The sequence below is a fragment of the Pogoniulus pusillus genome, chromosome 3 (assembly GCF_015220805.1).
Source record: "Pogoniulus pusillus isolate bPogPus1 chromosome 3, bPogPus1.pri, whole genome shotgun sequence".
NCBI classification, from domain to species: Eukaryota; Metazoa; Chordata; class Aves; order Piciformes; family Lybiidae; genus Pogoniulus; species Pogoniulus pusillus.
Window position 1 is genome coordinate 26,689,105 of NC_087266.1, and position 24,154 is coordinate 26,713,258.

The 24,154-nt window shown below is 36.4% G+C and overlaps 1 protein-coding gene across 7 annotated transcripts in view; it reads left to right on the top strand.

Moving 5' to 3' along the window:
- The window catches only part of NBEA (neurobeachin), a 527,236-nt gene that overhangs the window by 319,692 nt on the left and 183,390 nt on the right, over positions 1–24,154 (top strand). For all 7 annotated transcript variants that reach the window (XM_064173040.1, XM_064173052.1, XM_064173047.1 and 4 more), the window contains one exon: positions 6,701–6,825. In XM_064173040.1, the coding sequence (XP_064029110.1) occupies positions 6,701–6,825 (125 nt within the window). The remainder of the gene's footprint in view (positions 1–6,700; positions 6,826–24,154) is intronic.

Below are 24,154 nucleotides of genomic sequence, written 5' to 3' on the forward strand. Positions count from 1 at the left end.
GATTTCCCAGTCTCCACTGGTTTCCATAGTCATTAGTTTATTCCCACAACTGTGTTTCTTACAAACTTGCCACTTCTCCATTTTTTACAGCTCAGTGTTGCTTTCTCTTCACTAATCAATAATTATATTTCAAACCTTTGAAGTATGCTTTTCAGTGTCTTTTCATCCCTACCTGTTATCTTAGTGGTTTCTCATTTCCCAGTATTATGGAATACATTGCTAGAATAAGTCTTTTAATCAACTCTTCACTCTTGCTCCAATAAAATTATTCTAATATTATCTGTTGGTTAGACCCTATTACCTTTCTTATTTTACTGCCTAACTCTAGACTTTCCTATCAAGTCCATTTTCCTTTTAGGGACTCTGACTTAGTCTACATTTCTCCTGAAATTTCACCAATGATTCCTGTCTCATGTCTCTTCTCACTTTATTTTTTCACACTTTTGTCAGTCCTTCACAGGAGGCACAAAAATACTTCTAATCTCTCATGACACCTATAAATACAGTGGTGCTGGTGCACTGTCTAGCCATGCCACTGGGATGTAAGTCATCTATCTGGTCTGCTATGCTTTCCACATCATCTCCTCCAGCTGTCAGTGTCCAGGACTCTAACTGCTTAACCAAATTCACAGGGAACTCTCTCATTTCTACCCATGCTAGTTTGCTGCAGTGGTTACAAATACAAGACATATGTGGAGCCATCCCTTAAGAGGTGTTATCTCCAACCAACACCCTAGGCATCCCTTGTTTGCCCTTTGCCATAGTCATCACCCCCTGGTATTTATTGCCAGTGCCTTCTCCACCAGCTGATGTTCATCTTCATGGCTTGTTTTCCTGCATGACTACTTTGTGGGCATAATAACTGCTATGTATTGTACTGATACACTACATTTTGTAGCCCTGTTTCCAGCAATCCTTATTAATCCATGTGACTTCCCTAAAACATGTCAATCCAGCTTCTTCCAAAAATTACAATATGAAGCTTCTCACACAGGATTTGAATCACTCAACGTCATATTCTTAAAAGAAACTTAAATATTACTTAAATTTCTCTCAATATTTTGCATCTTTCTATTTAAATTATAATCTCTTTTTCTGAGACTTTCTCCTTCCTATCTTGAATCTCTGATAAATACTCTGATGTTTGACAATAATAATTATGCATATGCACTTAAGAGAAAATAAAAAAGGTCCTAAGAATGCTTAAAGATTTTTTTGAACTATCAATTTTCAGTGTATTAGATGTCTCTCAGGTTCATCAACATCTTTATTCTCTGTCTTACTAGTCACATTATTATTGATATTACTTATTTAGTATTTTTCTTAGTTGTCAATATTTCTAGTTTTATTTCTGGCATTCTCTAGCATACTTTGGCAAAATAATGTGAAGGTTTCTGAGTTTGGTCACTATAAAAATCTTTGGTTTATGTAAGTAGTTATGGTACTTGCTTCTGTTTATGTACAGCAAGGCCCTGTTATCTTTTAGCCATTATAATGTGGGAAGTAATTTTTACCTTCCTGTCTCATCATCTTAATAAAACCAAGAGTCACTGTTTCTGTTTCAGTAACAGTCAGAGAAACTTATAATGCAAGTCTTGTATCTACTGCTATCCCATTCCTGAATAGTATTTGCTAGTAGTAAAAGCCTTACCAAAGGCTTTTACTACTTCGATCATCTGGCATATATGTTTATATTTTCCTTGTATTTTTTAACTGTAAAAAATATTGCCTAAGAATTTGCATTTTTTGTGTCTTGAGTTTTCTTAGTTGTTTCTTTTTTTTAGTGTAACAAATTTTCTGTTCTTTGTATTACCTTATGGAAAAGCTTTACGCTTTTCCAATAAACATTTTTTCTTGTTCTTCAAAACAGAGTCATAATTTCACACTGTGAAAAGAATTAGTTTTCCTTTTTAAAATATGTTATATAAATATAACCAGAACTAATTCTTGAAATTGCAGATAATCATTTCCTTGCCTTTTCTATGCAGTTTCACAGTATTTAAAAAACTGTGGATTCTCAGACAACCTTCCAGTTTTGTGACCAAACTTTTTTCCAAACAACTTTTTCCCCTTCCCCCGTGCCTTCGGGCTTGCTCCTCTTCATTAGCATATTCAAACTTAATCTCTTCCATCTGGCAGCTCATCCTTTGGTCTGCAGTCTGAGGATCTTTTATGGACATGTGTACAGCTACTTGCCACTATTTGTATTTTTCTCTAGTTGATGTAGCCATAGATGACATAGAACAAACTGCATTTGTGCATGAACACACACTGGGTTTCACAGCCATGGAACTGCTGTCATGGATGCTGACTGCCCACAAGGTGAACAAAGGCTTGCTGTTTGGGACAGCCAATATCCATAAGTAAGAAAAAAAGTATCCACATACACTTATTAGGAGCTGTAGCCATAAGAGTTAACAGCAAATCAAAAGTTGTCTTTAAAAAATCCAAGCCCTATAGATGTTATGAAAAGTCAGAGAGAACTTTGCTGTGCAAGCTGGCTTGGTATTCCTCTAATTGTTCTGGTGACAGAGAGCTATACAATTTTACCTCTAAGAGGGAAAGAGTTTGGGCTAGCTCAAATACTTTAGTCCTCAATGACATTTGTTCTCAAATATATAGAAGGGTTATGTGCAGTATGGTAACAGATTAACGTACAGAATTATGGACAGTTCAGAGTTTTGCTCCTGCGAGATTTCAAAGACATTTCCTCTAAATCTCTCTTGGCTATCTGGAGTAGCATAACACCATTTCCCCTTTCCTTCCAGTGCTGGCCTTTAACGAGATAAAATGCTTTTTGATGTGGGAGGACATGCACAGTGAGCTGCTAAGTGGGCACCAATGATGTCAGTGGTAGTGAAACAGATTTTGTAATACTTATATAACTGTAGTAAAGATGCATTCTGTGTCTGTGTTAGCTGTAACAAATATAGCACATCTGAAGTCTAGGATTAAGTTTACAATGTGCACACCACTCCAAATAATTTTTTTCATCATTAGTAACCTTGTAATATAACTGGCTTTATATCAGCCTTCTTTATAAGAATGAGAAAGATTTGTATTAGATTATATTACTGTTTGTAGGGAAATGATCTTGGCAATTAAACTGATAGTGCAGACTTCTTTAGGTCACGTGTTTTAAGGTGCATTTTAAATAACTGTTCAGTTAAACAATGCAGAAATATTTATATTTAAAGTCTGTGGAAGTAGCTCATGAATGATGCTACAAACTTTTGGTTCTTAAAAAAATGAAATCCATTACAGTATGCTTAATATGCACTTATTCATTCAAACGACCTTGATTCAAAAATGTCACTTAACTAGTATAAGATATGGGGGAATGAGAAATTACATATAATCTAGTTGGCTATGGAAATAAGGATTATTAATAATATACATTATTATAAAAAGTAAAGCTTTTTAAGATATTATACTTGTTGCAGAAATAAATTATTGAGATGACTTGATCTAGTTGAGTCACTTCTAGGAAAAATGGATTGCAGCAGAAGTAGATATGAACAATTTGCAGATGTGCTGTCTTATAGGACTGACTTGTGGAAGTGTAGTTCTGTTTGATTTGCAACTGTCATTTGGAACTACCTAACAGCTACCTAAATTCCTAAAATAAATTAAAGCCTGAATAATATGCACTGGATTAGAATGTAAGTATTTCTAAAGTACTCTAATCTGAGGGCTAAAAAAATTAATACTGATCCAATTCATAGTTCTGGGCTTTTAAAGCAGGTTAAACTATTCATTTTAGGCCTGAGCTTGTGTCTACAGTCTACTACTTACTGCTGATTTTAGTCTAATCCAGAGATGCAATAATAGAATTTTTTAGGAAAATCCCACTTATTTTTCTGTCTCTAATGCAAGTGATGAAACTCAAACCATTCAATACTAGAAGTATAACCATCAGCTTTTCAGGTATCTGCTTTCTTGCTAATAGTAGGGTAGGAGAAAGTGTCTTGTATTTTTGTTCAAGATGTTGCTCAAGGAGTCAAGGGAAAATCTGAGATTAGCTGGGTAAGATTTAGACAACTTTTTTTTTGTGTTCACATACCATCTGCTAGTCTCCAGAAGTATGTAATAACAGACTGTGGAAAACTCTAGGAAGAAGCTTCAGTTGTGTTTTCAAAAGCCATATAATTTGCGGTTAGGAATACAGTTTGTATTCCATTATTTCAATTTTTCTATTTTGCACTATTAGTATACATTTCAGACTTTGATCCCTGGTGAACTTGTGACCTCTTTTTGAATCCCCAAAACAGACTTTATCCTCTGTCAATTTCATCACTTCTTTACTTAGCACTTCATTAAAGTAGTGACTTCAAAACTTGGTTTACTTTCTGCTGAGGATATACTGTATTATTCTGTATTCTTCTGAGACTGACTAATGAAATTATTGAATTTCTAGATCAAACACATAAATTTACAAAGTAATTTTTAAAGTTTCTGAATTTTTTTTTAATTATTATTCTTACATAGTTGTATCATTTTATCAATCTAACAGTTGTTGTGGTTACTGAGACAAATACAATTTCAGAGAACTCTTGTCTTTGAATGAGCTTTCGTTTAATACATATCTTTACTCCTGTCCTATCATGACCTACTCTTAGATAAAATTAAAACTGAAAACTTTCTTCCTTTTCAAAAAAATCTCTCATAGAAAACCTTTAGGATTATCTTTGATATTTTCAGTTCAAAATACAGACTTGGAGTGCACAAGGAATCTTTAAGCTTTGTATTTTAAACTATGGGGCAGTGGTCTGCTCATTTTACATTCATAATATATAAGGGTCAAGGGGATTTAGCAGCTGCAATAAAATTATTCAGTGCTCACTGTAGAAGGAGAAATGAGGGACTGATACTTAAGGCTAATACAACATCTGTGAGCTAGAAACTGTAGTGGAGTACAAACCTGAAGTAAGCTATTTTACTTAGCAAAAGATAATTAGCACTCATGGTAGCAAGATATTTCTGTCTCATAGCATGTAGGCCAGGCCATTAATGATGCATTTTCCCTCCACTGAGCTTAGAGACACTGTCTCAGCTTTACACAAGATGCTCAGAATTGCTTCCGGTGAGGAAGCAGTTCTCAATAAACTTCTAAGATGTTTCCTCACTACTTGTAGATAAGTAAAATGCCTGTTCTGCAAGACAGCAGTGAAAGCAGCACCTCCACACACACTCAAGAAACATATAGTGAAAATGTCAAATACAGCACCAACTAAAAATGATGGTGTGCTGCTTCTGAACATTTGTAGGTGGCTAGAAGGTATGCTGCTACCTCCACTGCCCTTAGTGCTGTACCCTGCAGAACCCATCCATGTCTCAGGACAGCATTTAGTAAAGCTGGATAAGAGCTCGTGCAAGCATTAAAAAAACCCAAACAAACGGTTAAGGGTAAAAAATTTAAAGATCTGTTCAACATTAACATATTTCTGCATTTCCTCTGGAAACGGCTACCAGCAGATAGCTTGGCAAAATGAAGGCAACAGTGATTTAAGTAGCACCTAGAAAAGTCCAGCAAAGATCTAGTCCATACTAGTGAGTGAAAAACTTACCTCTTTTATTTCATCTGTGTTTTGACCTTGCACCACCAGGGTTCTGCAAATAAATTGAAAATGACTGGCTGAAGGCAGTAATTCCCTAGTTGTAGTCTACAAGGTCATGATCTGCAGAATCACTTTAAGTGCATAGCATGTTTGTGAGTTTGGTGATAGCAGGCATCTACAAACATTTTGAGTATCAGTTATTTTCCCATTTAGATAGTGTTCCAAATGTTTTAATATATGTTGTCTTAAAACACAGCTTTGGCCAAATATCTTGCAGCACGCTTGTAAAATTGATATGAGAGGTGTTTGTGCTGATCAGGTCAAGAAGTTTTCTGAAAGTGGACCTGGTTATTTCTTTTTGAACTGAAATTTAGTAACAGATTATTATGTGTGTATTTTGGCTTGAAAACAGATTAACAGTGGTTTATATCATTCTATGGAACTTTAATGTTGCTTTTGAATGTAAAAAGGCAATGTAACACAAAGATGGCCATGGTTGTTAATAGCTTGTATTAGCTGGAAGCTATAAAATCGTCCTAGTACTCTGTTAATGCTGAAATAATAATTTACCAAGACAATTACCACATGGTGGATTTTTTTTGCAGCTCTAATTCAGTGTTATTAATAATGAATAAAATTGCAATTTTCTCAGGTTGCTAGGGGCAGTGGGGAATTATTTCAATGAATATTTCAGCACATTAGTTTAATCATAGTTCCACAAAATTCAAGTGGGCAATATTTTATACTTCTAAGTTCAGTCTGCTAAGGGACCATAGTCATTAAATTGCAAACTATTTGCACTAAGGTCCATTCTATGATTTACAAGCCTTGTTAAAAACACTGTAAAAGAAAGCAAGCTGTGCCATTAATACTTGTAATTTGATGCTGCATTTGTTAATGGGCTCAGTGTGATTAATGTTTTTAGCAGCAGGCAGAACATTTTGAGACAGACAGTGCTGAGGTTTATAATATATAAATGCATGTAAAGAAACATTAGAATATTGTAAGTTTTAGTAATATATATTTCTACAAGACTGTATTCCTGAAACTGAAAAAAGCAGCAGTGAAATTACAGTACAATGTTTGTAAATCCAGTTGAAGCTGTGGTAGGTGCTGATGTCTGTGTGTTCTTTATTTCATAGCCAACTGCATGATTTCTGGCGCTTGGATTACTGGGAGGACGATTTGCGACGACGGAGGCGATTTGTTCGCAATGCTTTTGGGTCTACTCATTCTGATGCTCTTCTAAAAGCTGCTGTGGAATATGGTCAGTACTAACTCCTACTTAAAAATATACCTTATGATGTTTTCTTGATGTCCATGAATCCGTGAGGATCATGTCCCTTCTTTTCTAAAGACAGTGTTGAGAATCCCTAGGACAGTATATTTTTAGGAAAGGAATTATTTCAATTCTCACACTTTAATAAACCAGAAGACTTGAGCTTGTGGGCTGTTAATTTTTCTCATCCCCAAGGGATTCACACTGTGCCTCTTTAGCATTCCCAAACACTAATTTTGAGACACGTGTAAAAGAAACTGAACTTGTCTCTTCAGAGTGACAGAATGAAACTGCTAGGCCATCAAACTAATGTGTTGTAATAGTTCCATTGGATATTTGCTATGAATGAGAAATTAACTGGTTCTGATTTTTTTTTTTTTGTCCTAGCATCCAGCCATATATGTTTTCTGCAAATCACTAAATACAAAAGAACTTCTTTAAAGTAATTTAAACAAAAGCATGAGCTTCATGCATTATACCCATACAAGAACCCTTTAAAATATTCCTATTGATGAGTATTTTAAATTTCTTATATTGAGCTAGCATCTGATTTATAATCTATTATGAAGTTTGTGAGTTTGTGAACTGACTATGTAGGATCATTAGTCTAGGAATTGAAGAATTAGACAACATTTGATTTTCATGGAGAGGTAGCTAGAGAAAGGAGGAACAGGCATAAAATTTCCATATATCATGTAAAATTTGTATATGTTTAGTGACTTGTAGCAATAGCAAATAAAACCTGAGTACTCCCAATTTGAAAGTAAGTATATTTCTCAGATTTAAGATGGGGTACCACTCTAAGTTACCAGACAGGACTTTTAAAAATAGGATTATGTTTTTATATCCTTTTGTTGTTGTTAAAAAAAAAAAAACAAAAAAAAACAACCAAACCAGAAACGGCAATACTGAAAACAAATCCTGTAATTCTTTAGCTCTTCTAGGAGTTAAAAATGGAAGTAATTGTACACAAAGTGAGTTGAACCTTTCAGCTGATGTGTAGCCAAGGGCTAATGTTGCCGCAAGTTCTCAATATCATAGATACAAAGTCAACATTGCGTGACCTGTGCATTTCATGAACTTTGCAGGTTGTTCAGGCAAATAGCAGGTATTCCAACAAAGTTAGACATATAAACTAAAATCTGCATGTGCAGTTATACTAGCTAGTATATATTAATATTCACTTAAGCATGAAAGCTATCATGTGAAGGACTTAAGGTCATAAGCTCTTCATAAGTTAAGGAAGACATTTTCCCTAGTAGTATATAATGCTGGATATTTGCCAAATGGTTCTTTTCTCCACATTCTTTCAAAACATTAAAATAGAGATGAGAGGCATTGCAAACACATGCTAATTACTGTGTTGCCTCTGTAAGGGAAATGGCCTTTATGTGTTATACAGGGATAAAAACCCTTTAAAATGTTCTTACTGATATTTTTCATATTGGATACTGAACTAGCACTAAACAGGAAAAACTATTACAAAGTTTTAAGCCTTTAAATTATCCTGGAAGGTTTTTTGTTTCTTTGTTTGTAAGGGGTTTTTTTTGTTTGTCTCTTTGTTTTTTAAGAGCAGGAGCTTTCCATTTGCGTGGGCTTTGTTTCATGCCTTTACAACAGGAATATTGTATCTTTGCAAGAATGCTGGAAATAGTTTACATTTATGTAGTTTCTGTGTTTAGTGCAGGGGACAGCTGCTTGGTAGTAAAGCTAGTCTGTGAGACAAAGCTACAACCAAAAAAAGAGAGACATAAATAGTTCTAGTTTTGTATTGGATAGCGTCTGTATATTTTCACACTACTCACCTGTTAGTGCATTCACGGTACAGGAAAATTAAAGTTCAGGTGTGTTTAAGGGAGGTTCACATCAAAATTGATGGTGGCATAAAGATTACAGTAGATTGAAGTTGTCTTGTTTGCAGAATTCAAATTAATTATATTAATTTTGCAGACATATTAACATACAGAAATTGAAAGGAATGTGCATTAAAGTTACAATTCACAGGTCTTATCTAGGTGTGCTTTTCAGAGGCTTAAGCCTTTGAATTTTAATACTAAAACTTTTAGCTGACCTTTCCCTGTAAGAAAACATCCTTAACACTGATGTTATTTTTATGCCTCTTCATGTTACTAATGAGTTGAATAATTTATGAGGTTGTCATGTGAAAAGGATTTGGTGCAGTTTGATGTACTTTTAGCCTCTGGTGTTGGAATGTGATTAATAAAGAGCTGAAGGCAGATTTTTTTTTTCATAGGGCTTAACTTTCATTGTGTTCTTGGTTTGGGTTTTGGGGGTTTTTTATTAGCTTTGTTTTGATAATTTTGTTTGGACCAGTTTGATAGTAAAATGCCCCTAGCTTCCAAAACTAAGTATGATATCACACTTCAGAAAGTATTTAAAGCATTTTTTAGAAAATCATACTGCATAGCTTTTCAGTAACAGCCTTTCTTTCCCTGACCTCAGATACTTTGTGAGAAATAAACTATTCATCAAAGGAAAATTTGTCGGGCCTTCGTCATATTAATAGCAACTTTTCTTCTTGACTGATATCTCTAGTACAAGTAAAGCTATTCTGAGCATCAGTAAAATAGTGGCAATTTCTCACAAGTTTTTGTTATCTACATTGACTGTCAGTTATCATTTAGGATTTTGTGCATGAATATTGCAGTGGAAGAATGTTTAGTCAAAGCCTAAGTCAGCAAGCTCCTCAGTGTCTGCGATCAAAGGCATCAACTTAAATAGGTCTGATCAGGCATTGCAGAAGAGGGCAGGCAGTTTCAGCTGAGCAAAAATCACAGAGCAAAGATGACAAAATTAATCAGTCATTTCTTTGGCAGTAAATAATAAGATATGCTGAGGATTGCAGATGAGAGAATTTCCAGATTCCTTGGAGATGTGCCTGCTTAACACCTGATTTATCTAAGCTTGTGCAGCCATCAAGATATGACCTTGATAAATAAAAAAGTGCTCTACAGCTACTCTAGTATTGAATCAGAGATGACGTCGAATGTGTGGATACTGTAATTATATAATGCAGGCATCAAGGAATAGAGGTGTCTTGGAAATGAAAGCTCTGCCTGTGATCTGTATTTTTTAGAGAAGCAACCAGAAATGTTAAAATCTACCTCAAGTAGATTCAAAATAAATACAATGAGAAAATACAATTAATTTCTATGGCCGTATACAGGTGTGTGAAAAATTATAGCTTATTTCTGTGACTATATACTTAGCTGTCTTTTGAGACAGCTGTTGAGATCACAGAAGCATTTACAGGAGATGGACTGGAAAATTTTCCCCTTTGGATTAGTCTCCATTGTGGTATTAGGCACTGGATTTGTTTGTAATCTGTTAAAAATTATTTTCATATCTAGATTTAAAATTCAAGCATACTTAGTTCATCATTGTCTCCACTGTGCCCTTTTGTTTTAAATTCTTACTGTAATAAAGATTCATTTTGTGAAGCTGAAGGGGCACTTACTGCAGTATCAAAGAGCAAGTTGTAATGGGATTTTGAAGTACCTGGGAACTTTATTAGTAGAGTTTTAATTTTAGTGTCAATGGATTTTAAACAGTTCTTAAGTTTAGATTGAAAAGAAAAAAAAGGATTGTATAAAATATTATAAACTCTGCTTCCCTTTATCAAATTTTGCTACCAAGGAGTGCATGAAATATGCAGATATGACCCAGTTCACAGTGATTCTATACATGTGGTGAGAGAGCTGTCTTTTCTAGTTAATCACCTTAACAGTTTACAGTCGTCAGAGATTAGTATAGATGAGACACTACTGTACCACCCTGCCAATGACACAGAACAGCACAAAGGTCATGTTAAAAGCAAAATAGGCAATATTTTAAGCTTTGGTCCTTCAGTCTTTCAAGATAGTGGTCCACAGACCACTCACATAGAGAGGGTCCAAGAAAGGACATGTTTTCTAGTCTGCACTGGAAGAAACTGTTATGAATCATTTGGTGCCCATGTTCTGAAAAAACATATATAGGCTGGTCAAATACTTCTAGGATCTGTGCTCAAGATTATTTGGCCTGTTAAGCTGATTACTGTGACAGATCCCAAATGCTTAGAATGAAAATTAAAAAAAAAAAAATCTTCATAATGTACTATGTAATACATTCAAGTTTGAACTTTGAAATAAAGCTACAGATATGGTTTATATGTGCAATATGACAGTTCTTTTTGAACTTGCCTACTCATTCCATTATACATTTGAACATCTAATTAGCAACCTTATTTCAAGAGTGTATTTCTAGCTGAGGCAGACTGTATATGGCTCCTTTTGGGACTTGTTAGTGCTCTAAGTTTCAGTAAATGCTGTGTGCACTCTTCATCAGAAATATGGTTTCATTATACAAACAATTAAAAAGCATCAGGTTTCAAAATCTATAATGTCTGAATATGAAGTCTGCTTTCAAAGAGTTGTGGGCAGGATTCCTTAGGCTGCTGAAGAACTTGCTTTCCCAGAACATTTAACTTCAAGCAAGTGCTCCCTTAAAAGAAACACTGTGGAGTTCCTTGCTATAAAACAGAGTCCAAAATCCATGGGAAGTTATACTCAAACCAGGGACTGTCTTCAGAACAGGGATTCTACATGTTTTGTGGACTCTAAAGAAAACAAATCAATTTCTGAAGATCCTTAGTGTTAAAGAAAAATGTGCCAAGATGAACTTTCGATAACTGTAGCTTTAGAGCAACTCCTTAGTGTTGAGAATTCCAGAGCAGCTGATTCTCTCACCTTCAGACTTTCATCTTTGGAACTGCTAGGCTCCCTGCCTTCTGCAGTCAGTGTTAGAACGAAATAAAGGGAGGAGACTTTGGACAAACACTTGGCATGTGCCAAATGTTGTTCTAAAAAACAAAGTCAATGTTTTACAAACAAGCTTACTTTGACATTTTCAGGTGATAAGACATCAGAATGTCCCATGAAATGGAGATGCTTCAGTCCCTTAATCATCTTTGTGGCCCTTCATTAAACTGTCTCCAGGTTGTCCATATCTCTCTTGTAATAATGGGGAGAGAACTGGTCATAGCATTCCAGATGTGGCCCACCAATGCAGAGTAGAGGGGAAGGATCACCTCTCTCCACCTGCTGACAGTGCTTAGCCTATTGCAGCCCCGAATAACACTGACTGTTTCAACGGGGGCAGACATTGCTGGCTTATGTCCAAATTGGTGTCCACCAGGACCACCAAGTCATTTTTGTGAGAGCTGCTTTCCAGCTGAGTGACTCCCAGCATAGACTGGTACCTGGGATTGGTCATCCTCAGATGCAGGACATTGCATTTCTTATTGAACTCCATGAGATTCATGTTGGTCCATTTCTCCAACCTGTTGAAGTCCCTTTGGATTGCAGCATACCCCTAAGTAGCTTATCTGCTACTGCTCCCAGTTTTATATCATGTGCAGATGAAGATGTTGAACAGGTATGAATGGATCATCATAAACACTTTTTTAATACCAATTTTTCATGCACAATATAATATTTATTACTACTGAAACTGAGTTTGTTGTGGTTATGAGCCATGATTTTTTTAATAGTAATTTTCTTTTTTTTATTATTTAGTCAATGTGCTGTCCTGAAAATGAGTAACACACACACACATCATAAAATACTTTGCTCTGGATAATGAACTCTACTTAAGATAACTTTCCAAACTAATACTTAGTGTTCTGAGTATGAATACAGAAGATAAACTAAAGAAGAAAAGCCCTTGACTAAAGAGAAACCCCATTCCCTCACCCCATTCATGTGTAATGTTAGTGTGTAGGAAAACAAGTTGAGAATTAATTGCAAACAGTTTTAAGAAGTGGCATCCAGCCTATGAATAGAAAACACATCTCAGTTACTCATTTGTGACTGGCAGGGCTAAAGAAGTGATTGCCCCCCTGTACTCAGCACCCATGATAGCCCCTCACTACAAGACCTTAAGATCCTGGGCTGGGTCCAGAGGAGGATAGTGAAGCTGATGAAGGGTCTGAAGAACAGATCTCAAGAGGAGGGGCTGAGGTAACCGTTATTTTTTCATTCTGGAAGAAAGGAGCTAAGGGGAGACTTTACTGTTCTCCACAGCTATCTAAAGGAGGTTGTAGTGAAGTGAGTGTTGGTCTCTGCTCCCTATGCACCTGAGGAGGTTTTGATTGGATATTAGAAGGAACATTTGCACTGGAAGAGTTATCAAATGCTGCAATAGGTTCCCCAGGGATGCGGTTGTATCCCCATCCTTGGAGGTGTTTAAAAGGTGCATAGATGTGGTGCTAAGATACATGGTTTAGTAGTTTTGATGCTCAGTAGTGAGCATTTTAAGAATATATACGCAGTCATTAATCCATAACAACACTCACATGTGTTGTCAAGTAATTCTTCTTTAGTCTAAATGTGATTATACTGCAATGTGAGACAAGCATGTGAGCCATTCTGCTTCACTTGGAATACCTGAAATAATACCCCTATTACACAACTTTCAGTATATAAACTAACTTCCACATTCATTGTGAAATCTTCAACATACTCTGACCGAGTTGACATCAGACTTATGTGCCTGAAGCAGCTGCAAAAATCTGTGTAAGTTTTTAAGATTTCAGATTTACATCTACAGCCTTATAATTGTAGCCCAACAGTGCCATCCACTGCTTCTCCAAATAAACTTCCAAATATTTCACCCTCACAGGGTTTTAAGGAAAACAAGGCCTAATAATTGTGTCTGCTTAATATTTTGCATGGTAATTGTCAGATACAGATTAAAATTAAATTTGTAAGTCCAGGAATAAGGGCTCATGTTAGGTATTACTGGAAGGATCTGCAAAGTAAAATCCTAATTGTGAGAATAATTACATCTAAAATACTAGTTTTAACTTGCTCTCTTCTTTCTGATGCTTCTTTGCCCATTCTCATCATACATATATTATCATTAAATATATCTACTGTTGTGATGATACTCATTCCTATAGCCCACTGCAATGTAATAAAAGATACCTTCAAGGTGTACACTGTAATGGAGTTTGCTTAGGGAGAATGCTGCACACTATTGTCCTGACTCGTAGTGAACACTCAGTGTCTGAGCTTCTCCTGCCCGTTAGGTGATAGAAATGAGTTGAAATTGCATCCTAAAAGGTCTTTGCAGTCTCCAAATATCTATTCCCTGTTATATGCTATTTATAGCACAGATATTTTCATAGTAACTTTATAATATTTCAAATACATTTTCATGAAACAGTCTTTTTTTCCCCCCAATTATTTCCTTAAACCTGGAATATCAGATTCTGTGTCTTGACTCTTATTCAAGGTTTTCACAGAGCCAAATGGGTTATGAAAACTTTTTTTTTCTACCTCAAAACCTCTGTGTTTGGTTTCTGACACCTTCCCTCTGAGATTTTCAGGTTGTGTGGCATGACCTGGATTTTAGCTGCCTTTAACCTTCTGGCTTTTTAGGAGCAGTTAACATAACTACTTGTTTCTCCCTTCTTCATCTGGAAACATATGACTCCAGAATGTTCTTGAAGTAATCAAATTGCCCTGCAAAACTATTGCTAAGCCTTAAACATCACAACCATTGCCAGTCTTGGAGTTCTAGAAGCATTTTTCATGTCAAAAAATACACTATTTTGAAAAACAAAAGTCACTTACTTACCAAAGACAGTAAATTACTATCATGTGAAAACTTTTAAAACCCCTGTCAAGGGTGTATTGGTTCTATTACGAACTGATGAAAAAATAGAAGTTATTGACCCATGTATATGCAGTGCATCTCACAGAAATATTTTGGGAGAACATTCTGTCAGTGGAAGCCTAATAAGAGTTCTTCAGGACAGCTTTCACAGTTGAGCAAACGTGTCTCTTGGGACGCAGGTTTTACTATGTGCTTTTTTACCTCCTATTTTATATGCTTCAAGACTCTGTATTGAGCAATCTTCTTTTCACTATGGCTATACTTCTTTGGCTATACGAAAAAGCACAAAATATTTCAGTTTTAAAGTTTTCTTAACTCTTTCTTATTCTTGATGTCTTTTTGACTGCAGAACTCTGTTCTCTCCTTTGCATATGAGTACGTGGAAACATGTGCCATTTATAAATGGAGAAAGTTGTTTAACAGCACCAATAACTGTGTGAGGAAGCCAAAGCTAGACCAAATGGGTCTAAACATGCAAGATGAAGTTTCACTTCTGTCTGTATGGAATAAGGTGTTTTCTGAAGATCTGTCTAGGACAGCCTGCTTAGACACAGCTGAAATGGAGGGCCATTATTCCAGCAGTGCTGCAACCATTGCAATCTAGAATTAGGATACCATAGTGCAGATTTGAAGACTTCGCTCTCCCGCTCTTTCTGACAGTCAGCAGGAGGCATGAGAGGCATTCAGGCAATGAGTGCCGGTTTAGGCAAGCTTCTTAGTTACTGTAACCTAAAGCTAGGTTAAGTCAACAGAAGCACACTGCAGGAACCTCTTCAATATAGATTACCTATTGCCTTTGACAAAGCATAAGGCATCAGTATGTATAGATTGCAAAGGAAATAAGGAATTAATTTTCAAAGACAGTGTATATTTTAATATACCTAAATATTTTATTCTTTACATTACCCTGTATTTATCACAGAATCTATTACATCATATTAAACATTTTTGTAAGAGTTTTACAAAACACATGGAGCACAGAATTAGTGCAATGGCTACTCCATATCCCTACATGTATCACTAGTTCTTCAATACTACTTTGTGTTTCTTATTTTATAGTGCTGCCTTTGAAACATGCACAGAAAGTACCAGTGTACTGATGAAACGTTCAGATTTGTGCAAAGTACAGGCAGGGATGAAGAAACCTATAGTGAAAGCACTGTATTAGAAGTGGAATACATTTCATGGATAAATTCTCAAATACACACTCACCAGCATGACAAGGAAGACACCTTGTTAAGAATTATGTCAACCAGTATAGTATACATGTTTCCAGTTATGTATTTACTGGGACACTGGGAGTGCTGGTTGACAGCCAGCTGAACATGAGCCAGCAGTATGCCCAGGTGGCATGGAAGGCCAATGGCATCTTGGCCTGTATCAGGAATAATGTGGCCAGCAGAACTAAGGATGTAATTCTGCCCCTGTACTTGGCACTGTTGAGGCCTCACCTCGAGTGCTGTGCAGTTCCGGGCCCCTCGTTTCAGAAGGATATTGAGGTGCTGGAGCAATGAGACTAGTGAGGGGGCTGGAGGGAAGTATTATGAGGAAAGGCTGAGGGAGCTGGAGTCTTTCAGCCTGGAGAAGCCTTAGAGAGGACCTTATCACTCTCTACAAGTACCTGAAGGGTAGTTGTAGTCAGGTGGGGGTCAGGCTCTTCTCCTAGACAATTTGTGACAAGATAAGAGGGCATGGTCTGAAGCTGCACGAGGAAAGGTTTAGGCTGGGGTGGTGGAGGGGGTTTCTTTTATTCCTTCCTTATTAGGAGAAGGTGAGAAATTGATTTGAGGCGGTATTAATTTTTTATAAAATTATTTATTAAAATTAATATTTACAAATTTGTACCACCCCCAGCCACTATGTAATCAAGTTCATTGTGCAAAGTTATGAAAACAGTAGGGATATATTTACAGGGATTGGATTATTAAATGGAAATACCAAATTGTCAACAACTATAGACAGAGAGAAAGATTTTCTTAGGCTTAATGCCTCTTAACAACTCTACTGTTTGCCCAGCAAGGGCTGAAACTGTGTCTGCTCTTCAAACAGAGATAGCTTATTTTACAAAGGAATTAAAACTTGCCTAAATGTGTTGCTGTTAAGTATTAATCATTAATCACTCTCCCGGGATTGTGTCACAGCTTGTGCCCAGTATTCAGGTCTTGGTGAGGCTGGAATCTGTCCTGGCTTGCAGGAGATGATAAGTGTTCCCAGCTTCTGGGGTAAACAGGATTTCTCTGACCTTCTCTCCTGTTGAAGTGGTCTGCCTCGGTGCTGCTGCTTCTGGATGCTGTGTGTGTCCAGGGATGATCAGCTGGCAGGATTTCCAGGTGCAGGAGAAGGATTTGTCCGTGTAGCTTCTGACATGGTCGTCTCACAGCTAGCAGGCTGTGTTTGTAGGTTAGCAGACAGTCTGAAAGGTCTGCTGGGTCTGGATCTTTCCAGGCTTACAGGACAGCTGGCAAGCAGTGTGCCGGGCTGCAGGGAGACGATCTCCGTAGATAAATGTAAGGCAGCAAGCCAGTATGTACGGCTGCTCTAGGCTTAGGCAGGAGGCTCTCAGCTCCCCATATATGTACCAAGTGCAGGCATGCATGTGCTCTGCTTCTCAAAGGGTTCACAGACAGCTTAACTGCGCCTTGAGATTAATTTGAGAGGGCTGAGCCTCAGTAATGTTTGCAAGAGAGTAAGGGCCTGACTCTGTGTCTAGGCCATGCAAGCAGGTCAGGGCAGCAGCATGCTGCTATATGGATCAGAGCTGAGTCTGAACCTCTAAGTCTGGACCTCTGAACGCTCTGAACACGTGGTGCTCCATTGCACCTCTCTTTATAGACTCTGAGCCTAGATTCATGGCTCATTTGGCCATCTAAAGTGACCAATCAGGTTGGCAGTAAGCCCAAACCTTACCTTAATAGGCTGTAGCTGTTTGCCTGGACCCTCCCAATAGGGGATTACCTGGGCAGACCCCAGGGGTACATGGACTGGGCGTGTGTGTGTTACACAACCTCTTTACTGCCATGGGTCCCTGGCAGAAAAACATGTCCAGGCATGTAGAGGCATAGAGAGGCCTCAGTTTTGGGGCTGCTGCCCCTCCACCACAGCTGGATATTAGGAAGCACTTCTTCACAGAAAGGGTGATTAGGCACTGGAATGGACTGCCTAGGGAGGTGGTGGAGTCACCATTCCTGGAGGTCTTCAAGAAAAGACCAGATGTGGCACTTGGTTGCATGGTTTAGCTGACGTTGTGGTGTTAGGTTATAGACTGGACTTGATCTCAGTGGTCTTTTCCAGTCTTGGTGATTCTGTGATTTAATTTTGGTTTTCATGTCATGTATGTTACATCATGAGATGACTTTTTTCTTACTCTTACTGCATGCCTGAAGCATGTATTTCACAGTGTATTTGTCTAAAGCCCTAAACATCATCTGCAACAGTTGTAATTTCCCAGCTGAAAGAACTATGCATAATGCTTGAGGAGTGTTTTATTGGTGTCACTTTCACTGTATAGCAGAAGTCATTCAATCCCACACCCTTTAAATAGCTGATCATGTTGTCTAAATAGCATCTGAACTCAGTCTGAATGGAAAATAGTGTTACTAGTAGTTGAAAATGTAACATAAACCTAGAAATTTTGCAAGTTGCAAAATAGAAGGTTTGCACTCTTTTGCAATCCTTGCAAAGCAGAATGAAAGACATTCCAGAATGGAAGACCACATGTGACAGCTTAGTGGAAAGCAAAATAAAATGCTGCTGAACTGCTGCTAAGATTTCTGTGAGTTAGCTCTCCTTAATCCCCACACTGGCTTGATACCTGGGACAGTCATAACCTTTCACTTATTTCAAAAGCAAAGTAATTAAAATATTGTTGGTTATCTTATTGAGCTGGTCTAAAAACAGACTCTTAGATTCTGCTTTCTAAATTAATATCTTGTGTACCCTTACTGGTTTGCTTTTTCATGTGCTAGGCTGCATAAAACAAATGCATTTTCTATTTGCAAGTATTTTTGTTAAAACAAAACAGCGAACAAACAAAGGACAACAGTAACCAACAAACCACAAAACAAACCACAAAAAACACAGAGTATCTCAAGTGAAGCAAACAGATATCCCAAGTGAAGCATGTAGAAAGGCTTTGATTGATTTGATAGATAATTTCTATCTAGAAGGAAATTATTTATTTGCAGCAACCTGGACCAAACAAACAGAACTGCTGTCTGTTTCTACTAGAGCATGGTCTCTTAGTAGCACTATGAGTTAAACACAAATCTCAATGTTAGTACCACACTGCAGCCTCACAAATGTGTGTATCCTGTGGGTAATTTGTATATCCTTTGTCTGGCATTGCTACAGGCATTAATCTGTACAGAAAAAGAAACAGTTCATCCCACCAGTTGGTTGGTAGGTTGCTGCTGAAGTGAGAATTATGTATGCCAGTTCTAAAGTTGTGGTGGTCTATGTGAGGATGATGTGAAATATGTACAGAAAAACAAACAAACAAACAACACAGTGCAGCACACTGAGCCAGTTGGAATTGCACGGTAAAAAGACAAATGAAATGGAAAGTAAATCAAGGTGTTCTAGTAGCATTATTATATTGACAGTTTTATTATTTCTATATATAATGGGGATAATCTTTTTAAGAAACAGTTATGGAAGGCATTATGTCACGTACAGGAGGTTTTCCCTGTGTAAAGACTGCATGAGATGTTCCTTCTGTATGTCTCAAAAGAGCAGAATTTAATTTGAAATTATTACCATTCCAGAAAGAAAAAAAATGTTTCAGACTTATTAACAAATACATATTAAGAAAAAAATATTTCAGACTTATTAACAAAGCACTAGTCATGAGCTGTTGAGCCTTTCTTCTGCAAATAGGTAGTCTTAGTAGAAATTAAAATAGCTAACTACTGAAATTATGATAGCTACTACAAAATAATTTAAACCTTCATGCACTTCATTCTCTGTCCTACAGAATGATTTAATTTTTTTATTAGCCATCCTATTCTATCCATGTACAGTGAGTGTTTCCGAAGAGCTGATCTTCTTTGAACATGATAGCAAAAGCTTAAGTGCTGAGGGGCAAAATTGCCTTCTAGTCCATGCTTTGTCCACACAGAGAGAGATAATTCAATAATTAAAGACAAACAACAACACTGCAGGCATATATCTTTGTTTTAAAAAATATTAGGGTTTAGACCAGTCTCATGGGTTGAAGGCTCTAGGGTAAGGGTTAAATACATTAATGTAGAATACCCCAGTGTAGGAGGTAAGATCATGTTTCTCAGGTGCCACTGTGTTACCATGGGGCTGCTAGCACTGGCATACATCAAGTGTTAGTATTTCTAAAGAACATTTCATTTCTTCCCAAGATTTTATCATTATTGGCCTTTTCAGTCAGATTTTTTTATGAGCAGGAAGCAAAACTGAGGCTAGCATATGTGGATGCAGTTCCTGAATATGGAGTATGCCTCTTTAGAAATGCAACAGCTTTGATACTTCACAAGAAGATAGAGTCAGAACATGGCTTTTGAAGCAGAATATGTGCTTGCATTAAGTATTTAAAACTGAGAACTAACCTGAAACCTTCCAGACGCAATCCAGACCTGAATGTTAAGATGTGTTTCACTTACATGTTATCTTAAAAATGTTTTATCAAATACTACTTCAAAAGCATAGGATGCCTCGTTTTGCAGATTCATTTCATTACTTCATTATCATGTCTTATATATTGAAATTCAATCAGCTTTTTCTTCTTACCTTATTAATTACATTTTTCTGTTGAAATAGTTTGATTACCATCTTCAGTGGCCTGTCTCGAGAAACCTTTGCTTACATGTGAATATTTTGAATTAAGGATAAATGAAATTCCTTTTTGCTGTCAAAACCAAATTGTGAAAATGCATTGCATGGTTTTGAAAATCAGTACACTCTATTAGCAGACCTGTCAATATAAAAAGTGCATTCTATTTCCACCTCTTGCTCTAATAACCTTTTCTATGTTACTCAGAGGCAGTTCACATAATCAGAGTATATTGTCAGCTTACTGGAGTTGGGGAAGCATGAAATGAAAATCGCGTTAATATTGATCCAATTCTCTTACTTGCAAGTGTCCTTGATGTCCTTTCCACTGAGCAATAACTGTTGGTGTGATGTAGTTATTTTCCTCTCGGCTATTACTGTACTTCTGTAAAATGGCTGGAATCCCAGTTAGGAAAATGTTATTGTTCTTCGTTAGTTCTCTTTCATATCATCTTTGTCTGTTTAAGTGATCCACAGCGTATCATAGAATTTGGTTTCTTTCTGCAATTTATCAAAGTACAGTATGCACCAAAAGACTGCATTTCAAAGTGACAGGGATTTGCAAAGGTCATCAGTCATGAAATACGAACCTATTCTTCTGTGTGCAAGTTGCTGTGGCAAACTACATCTTAATCCAAATGTAAACATTTAATTGTTTTCAGTTCCTGTTAGAAGGACTTCTCCTGGTTCCAATCAGGATGAATTCAGGAACCTGAAATGTCTTGTAACGTTTGCTGGACTTGGACATATCCAAATCTTTCTCACTCAGTGGCTGTTTATGGTTAGTGCTGGATCAGTGCATGATCCTTTCTTCTGTATTAAGAACACTTGAAATCTCAAGTAAATATAATATTGTTAACTTCTAAAAATTCATTTAATCTTAATCTCAGTTTTCCTATCTGTAAATGAAAAACTAATAAGTACCCAACATGGTAACTTCATCTTTATTTTTATGCAAGATCTCTTATGTTAATATATAACACTTTGACTAACTACAAGTATTTATTATTTAAAAGCCCTTAACCTCATCTGAGAAAAATACTTATTTTGGTCTTCTCATATTCTCAGACTCCTCCTTGGCATAGTTTGCATCAGCCTCATTTACACAGAGTAAACATGTGAGGATTTTAAAGGAGAAAGCATATGCAACAATAAAATATTTAATTACAAATGACTCAAGATAACTTGATCAGATATAACATGTAAAAAATTAGAAGAAAAATATATGGAAGGTCTATGCTTAATTTTTCAGGTATTTATATTATATAGAAAATAAAAATGTGATTTGGTTTTACTTTTGGTGGAAGTAACTTCCAATACAACTCTATGCAATTTTTAGTTTTCATGCAATTTTCATACTTTTCTCCCTTGTTTCTTCAAAGATTCTTAATAATTCAAATATTATTTAGATTTATCTGGTGTTTATTAACTCTATTAAAACCAGCCTTCCTTTAATAACAGTCTCTTCTCTGATTTTCTGGAGAAACTCAATTATATGCCAGTCAAAGCCATCGGTTCCAGAGACACATTGCAATTTAAATAACAACTCTAGCAGACACAGGTGGGGACAGTTCATCATGATATGCCAGCACTGGTCTGCTACTCAGAGTCAGAAGGCCGGTCTCCTGAGTAGATCCAGGGATACCTGGTGCACATTTCCCGTGAAGTGAAAGCAGTCCTAGGAGGGCTGGCTCTGTAGCCATGCAGAAAGATGTTAAGCTGGGGTGGAGTGGTCACCATATCAATGATTTAATCTTAGTAGCTTTTGTAGAGGTCGTTTGACAGACTCCCTAGCAGCTGCTCTCCATAGCTGGGACTGCTGCAGGGATCCCAGCATCTAATCAAGTTAGCAAAGATTAGCAGTGAAAGCAGGGCTTTAAATTGTCAGAATATATAAAGCAGGAAGATTATCTAGCAAAACTTTTTCAGTTACTAAATATTTTCAATTACTAAGAATGTTGAACGGACAAAAAAGGTAGATAATAAAGTTTCATTTTAATTCTGTGTAAACATAAGCTTGAGTCTTCCTGTAAAATTTAGTTTGTAAAATAAAAAATCTCTCCCAAGAGAAAGCTTAGTTCTTTCAAACCATATTAATAAATTATATTTCACCTGTGATATAATTTCATAGCTCACATCATGACCTATAAGGTAGCCTTTAGTAAGAAACTAATTCTGAATTCCTTTATTTTATATGATATTAAAAGCTACTTTACAATATTGAAATTTGGCAACAAAAGCAGTGTTCTACAGAGCAGTACATACCAGTGATCTGGAAGGAGAAAAAAGCAGCTTTATCCTTGAAAGTTTCTGAGGAGACCTAAGCTTCAGAAAAACTGTACTTAGCTGCTCTAAAAGAGAGGTTTTAATTAAATGCAGCATTTTACTGTAAAGAGAACAGACTTTACTTATGTCAAAATGCTGCTTTAGAAGCCACATAAAACTCTAAAAGACAATATATGAAAAAGGTTTCTTGTAGAAAAGAAGAACACCGTCCCATGAAGCAGATTTCCAGATGTTTGGAAACATTAGAATTTCCTGTCAGTATATTTAGGTAACATTAAAATGAGGTTAACTTTCCATTCTGCCATCTCTCTGCAAAGATCAAAGAGCACTCACTGCATAAATTGCCTTATCGGTAATTCGTTGAAGTAAACTATGGAAACAACATTATAAGAAGCAGTAGTCTCCTTTTGTTGGTTACAGTATTACCAAGCAAACTTTTCTTAAAATTAACTGTATTTTTAACCTCATTTTGTACTAAGTGCAGAGAGAAAAAAAAAAAAAACAACACAATGTGTTTTAAAGCATAATAAATTGTTAAAAGTGAAGAGAGAATTGGAATCTCCATTCCTGTGTTAGTTACAGTATTTAGTGTAATGTCTTAACAAAATATGTGTATGCAAACATAAATATAGTCAGCAATACATTATATTTGTACTGCCAATTTTCAAGTGTTATGTGGGAACCAGTTTTGTCGATCTGGGCATCTACAGTGTCTTTGAAACTTAGATTTCATCCCCAGAACTTGTTGTGACCTACCAAACCCAACAGGGAATTTATTGATTTGATTGAAAAGAGAGGGGTAGGAATACAGACGTACAATAATGATAACCCTCTCACTTGATTGTTTAAATTTTGCCTACTTTAAGTACTTCTTGAGGCTGTAGCTGCAAAATAACATGTAATGCTTCTGTTCTCAGGAATTCACTAGGGTTTTGGGAGGCTTCAGTATGGACTTTTTCTATCTGCTTAATTTCTGTTTAAAGGAAAGTAATGCTACTGGAAGAAAGATTAGTAAATTCTTGGCAGTACTCTAGGAGTTTACTGTGCAGCCTGTATAACCCTTCAGACATGTAAAATACACCCTTTTTTGTGGAAGCTGAGAGTCTGTAGGGAGCAGTGGTTGGTTTCTTTAATTACTTTCAAAAATGAGCTCTCTCTGTTATTCTGAAGAGAGTGTAGGACAACAGTTTTTAACAGGCACATGTAAAGAATTCTCACTATAATATCAGGTTTAGCAAAAGATGGATTTTTTTTTTATAGTTTATCTAGGCTTATCCATGCATTGTCTTGAAATATCTTTAAGACAGAGGCTTCAAATTTCAAGAAATTAAGGCACTAACATGCAAGCTGAGCAACTTATTTCCTTTAACTTCTGTGCAAAATGCAGTCTTATGAAATATTTAGCTGATTCTTTCAAGGCTTCTTTCCAAATCCCAGTCTATGAAAATATCCCTTAAGAGGGAGCTTGATAAGGACAAGTTCCAGTTCTCTGCACCCCAGTGTCAAAATGTTGCACTTTTCAAATTACATCTAGTTTAGTTGTTTTTTTTCC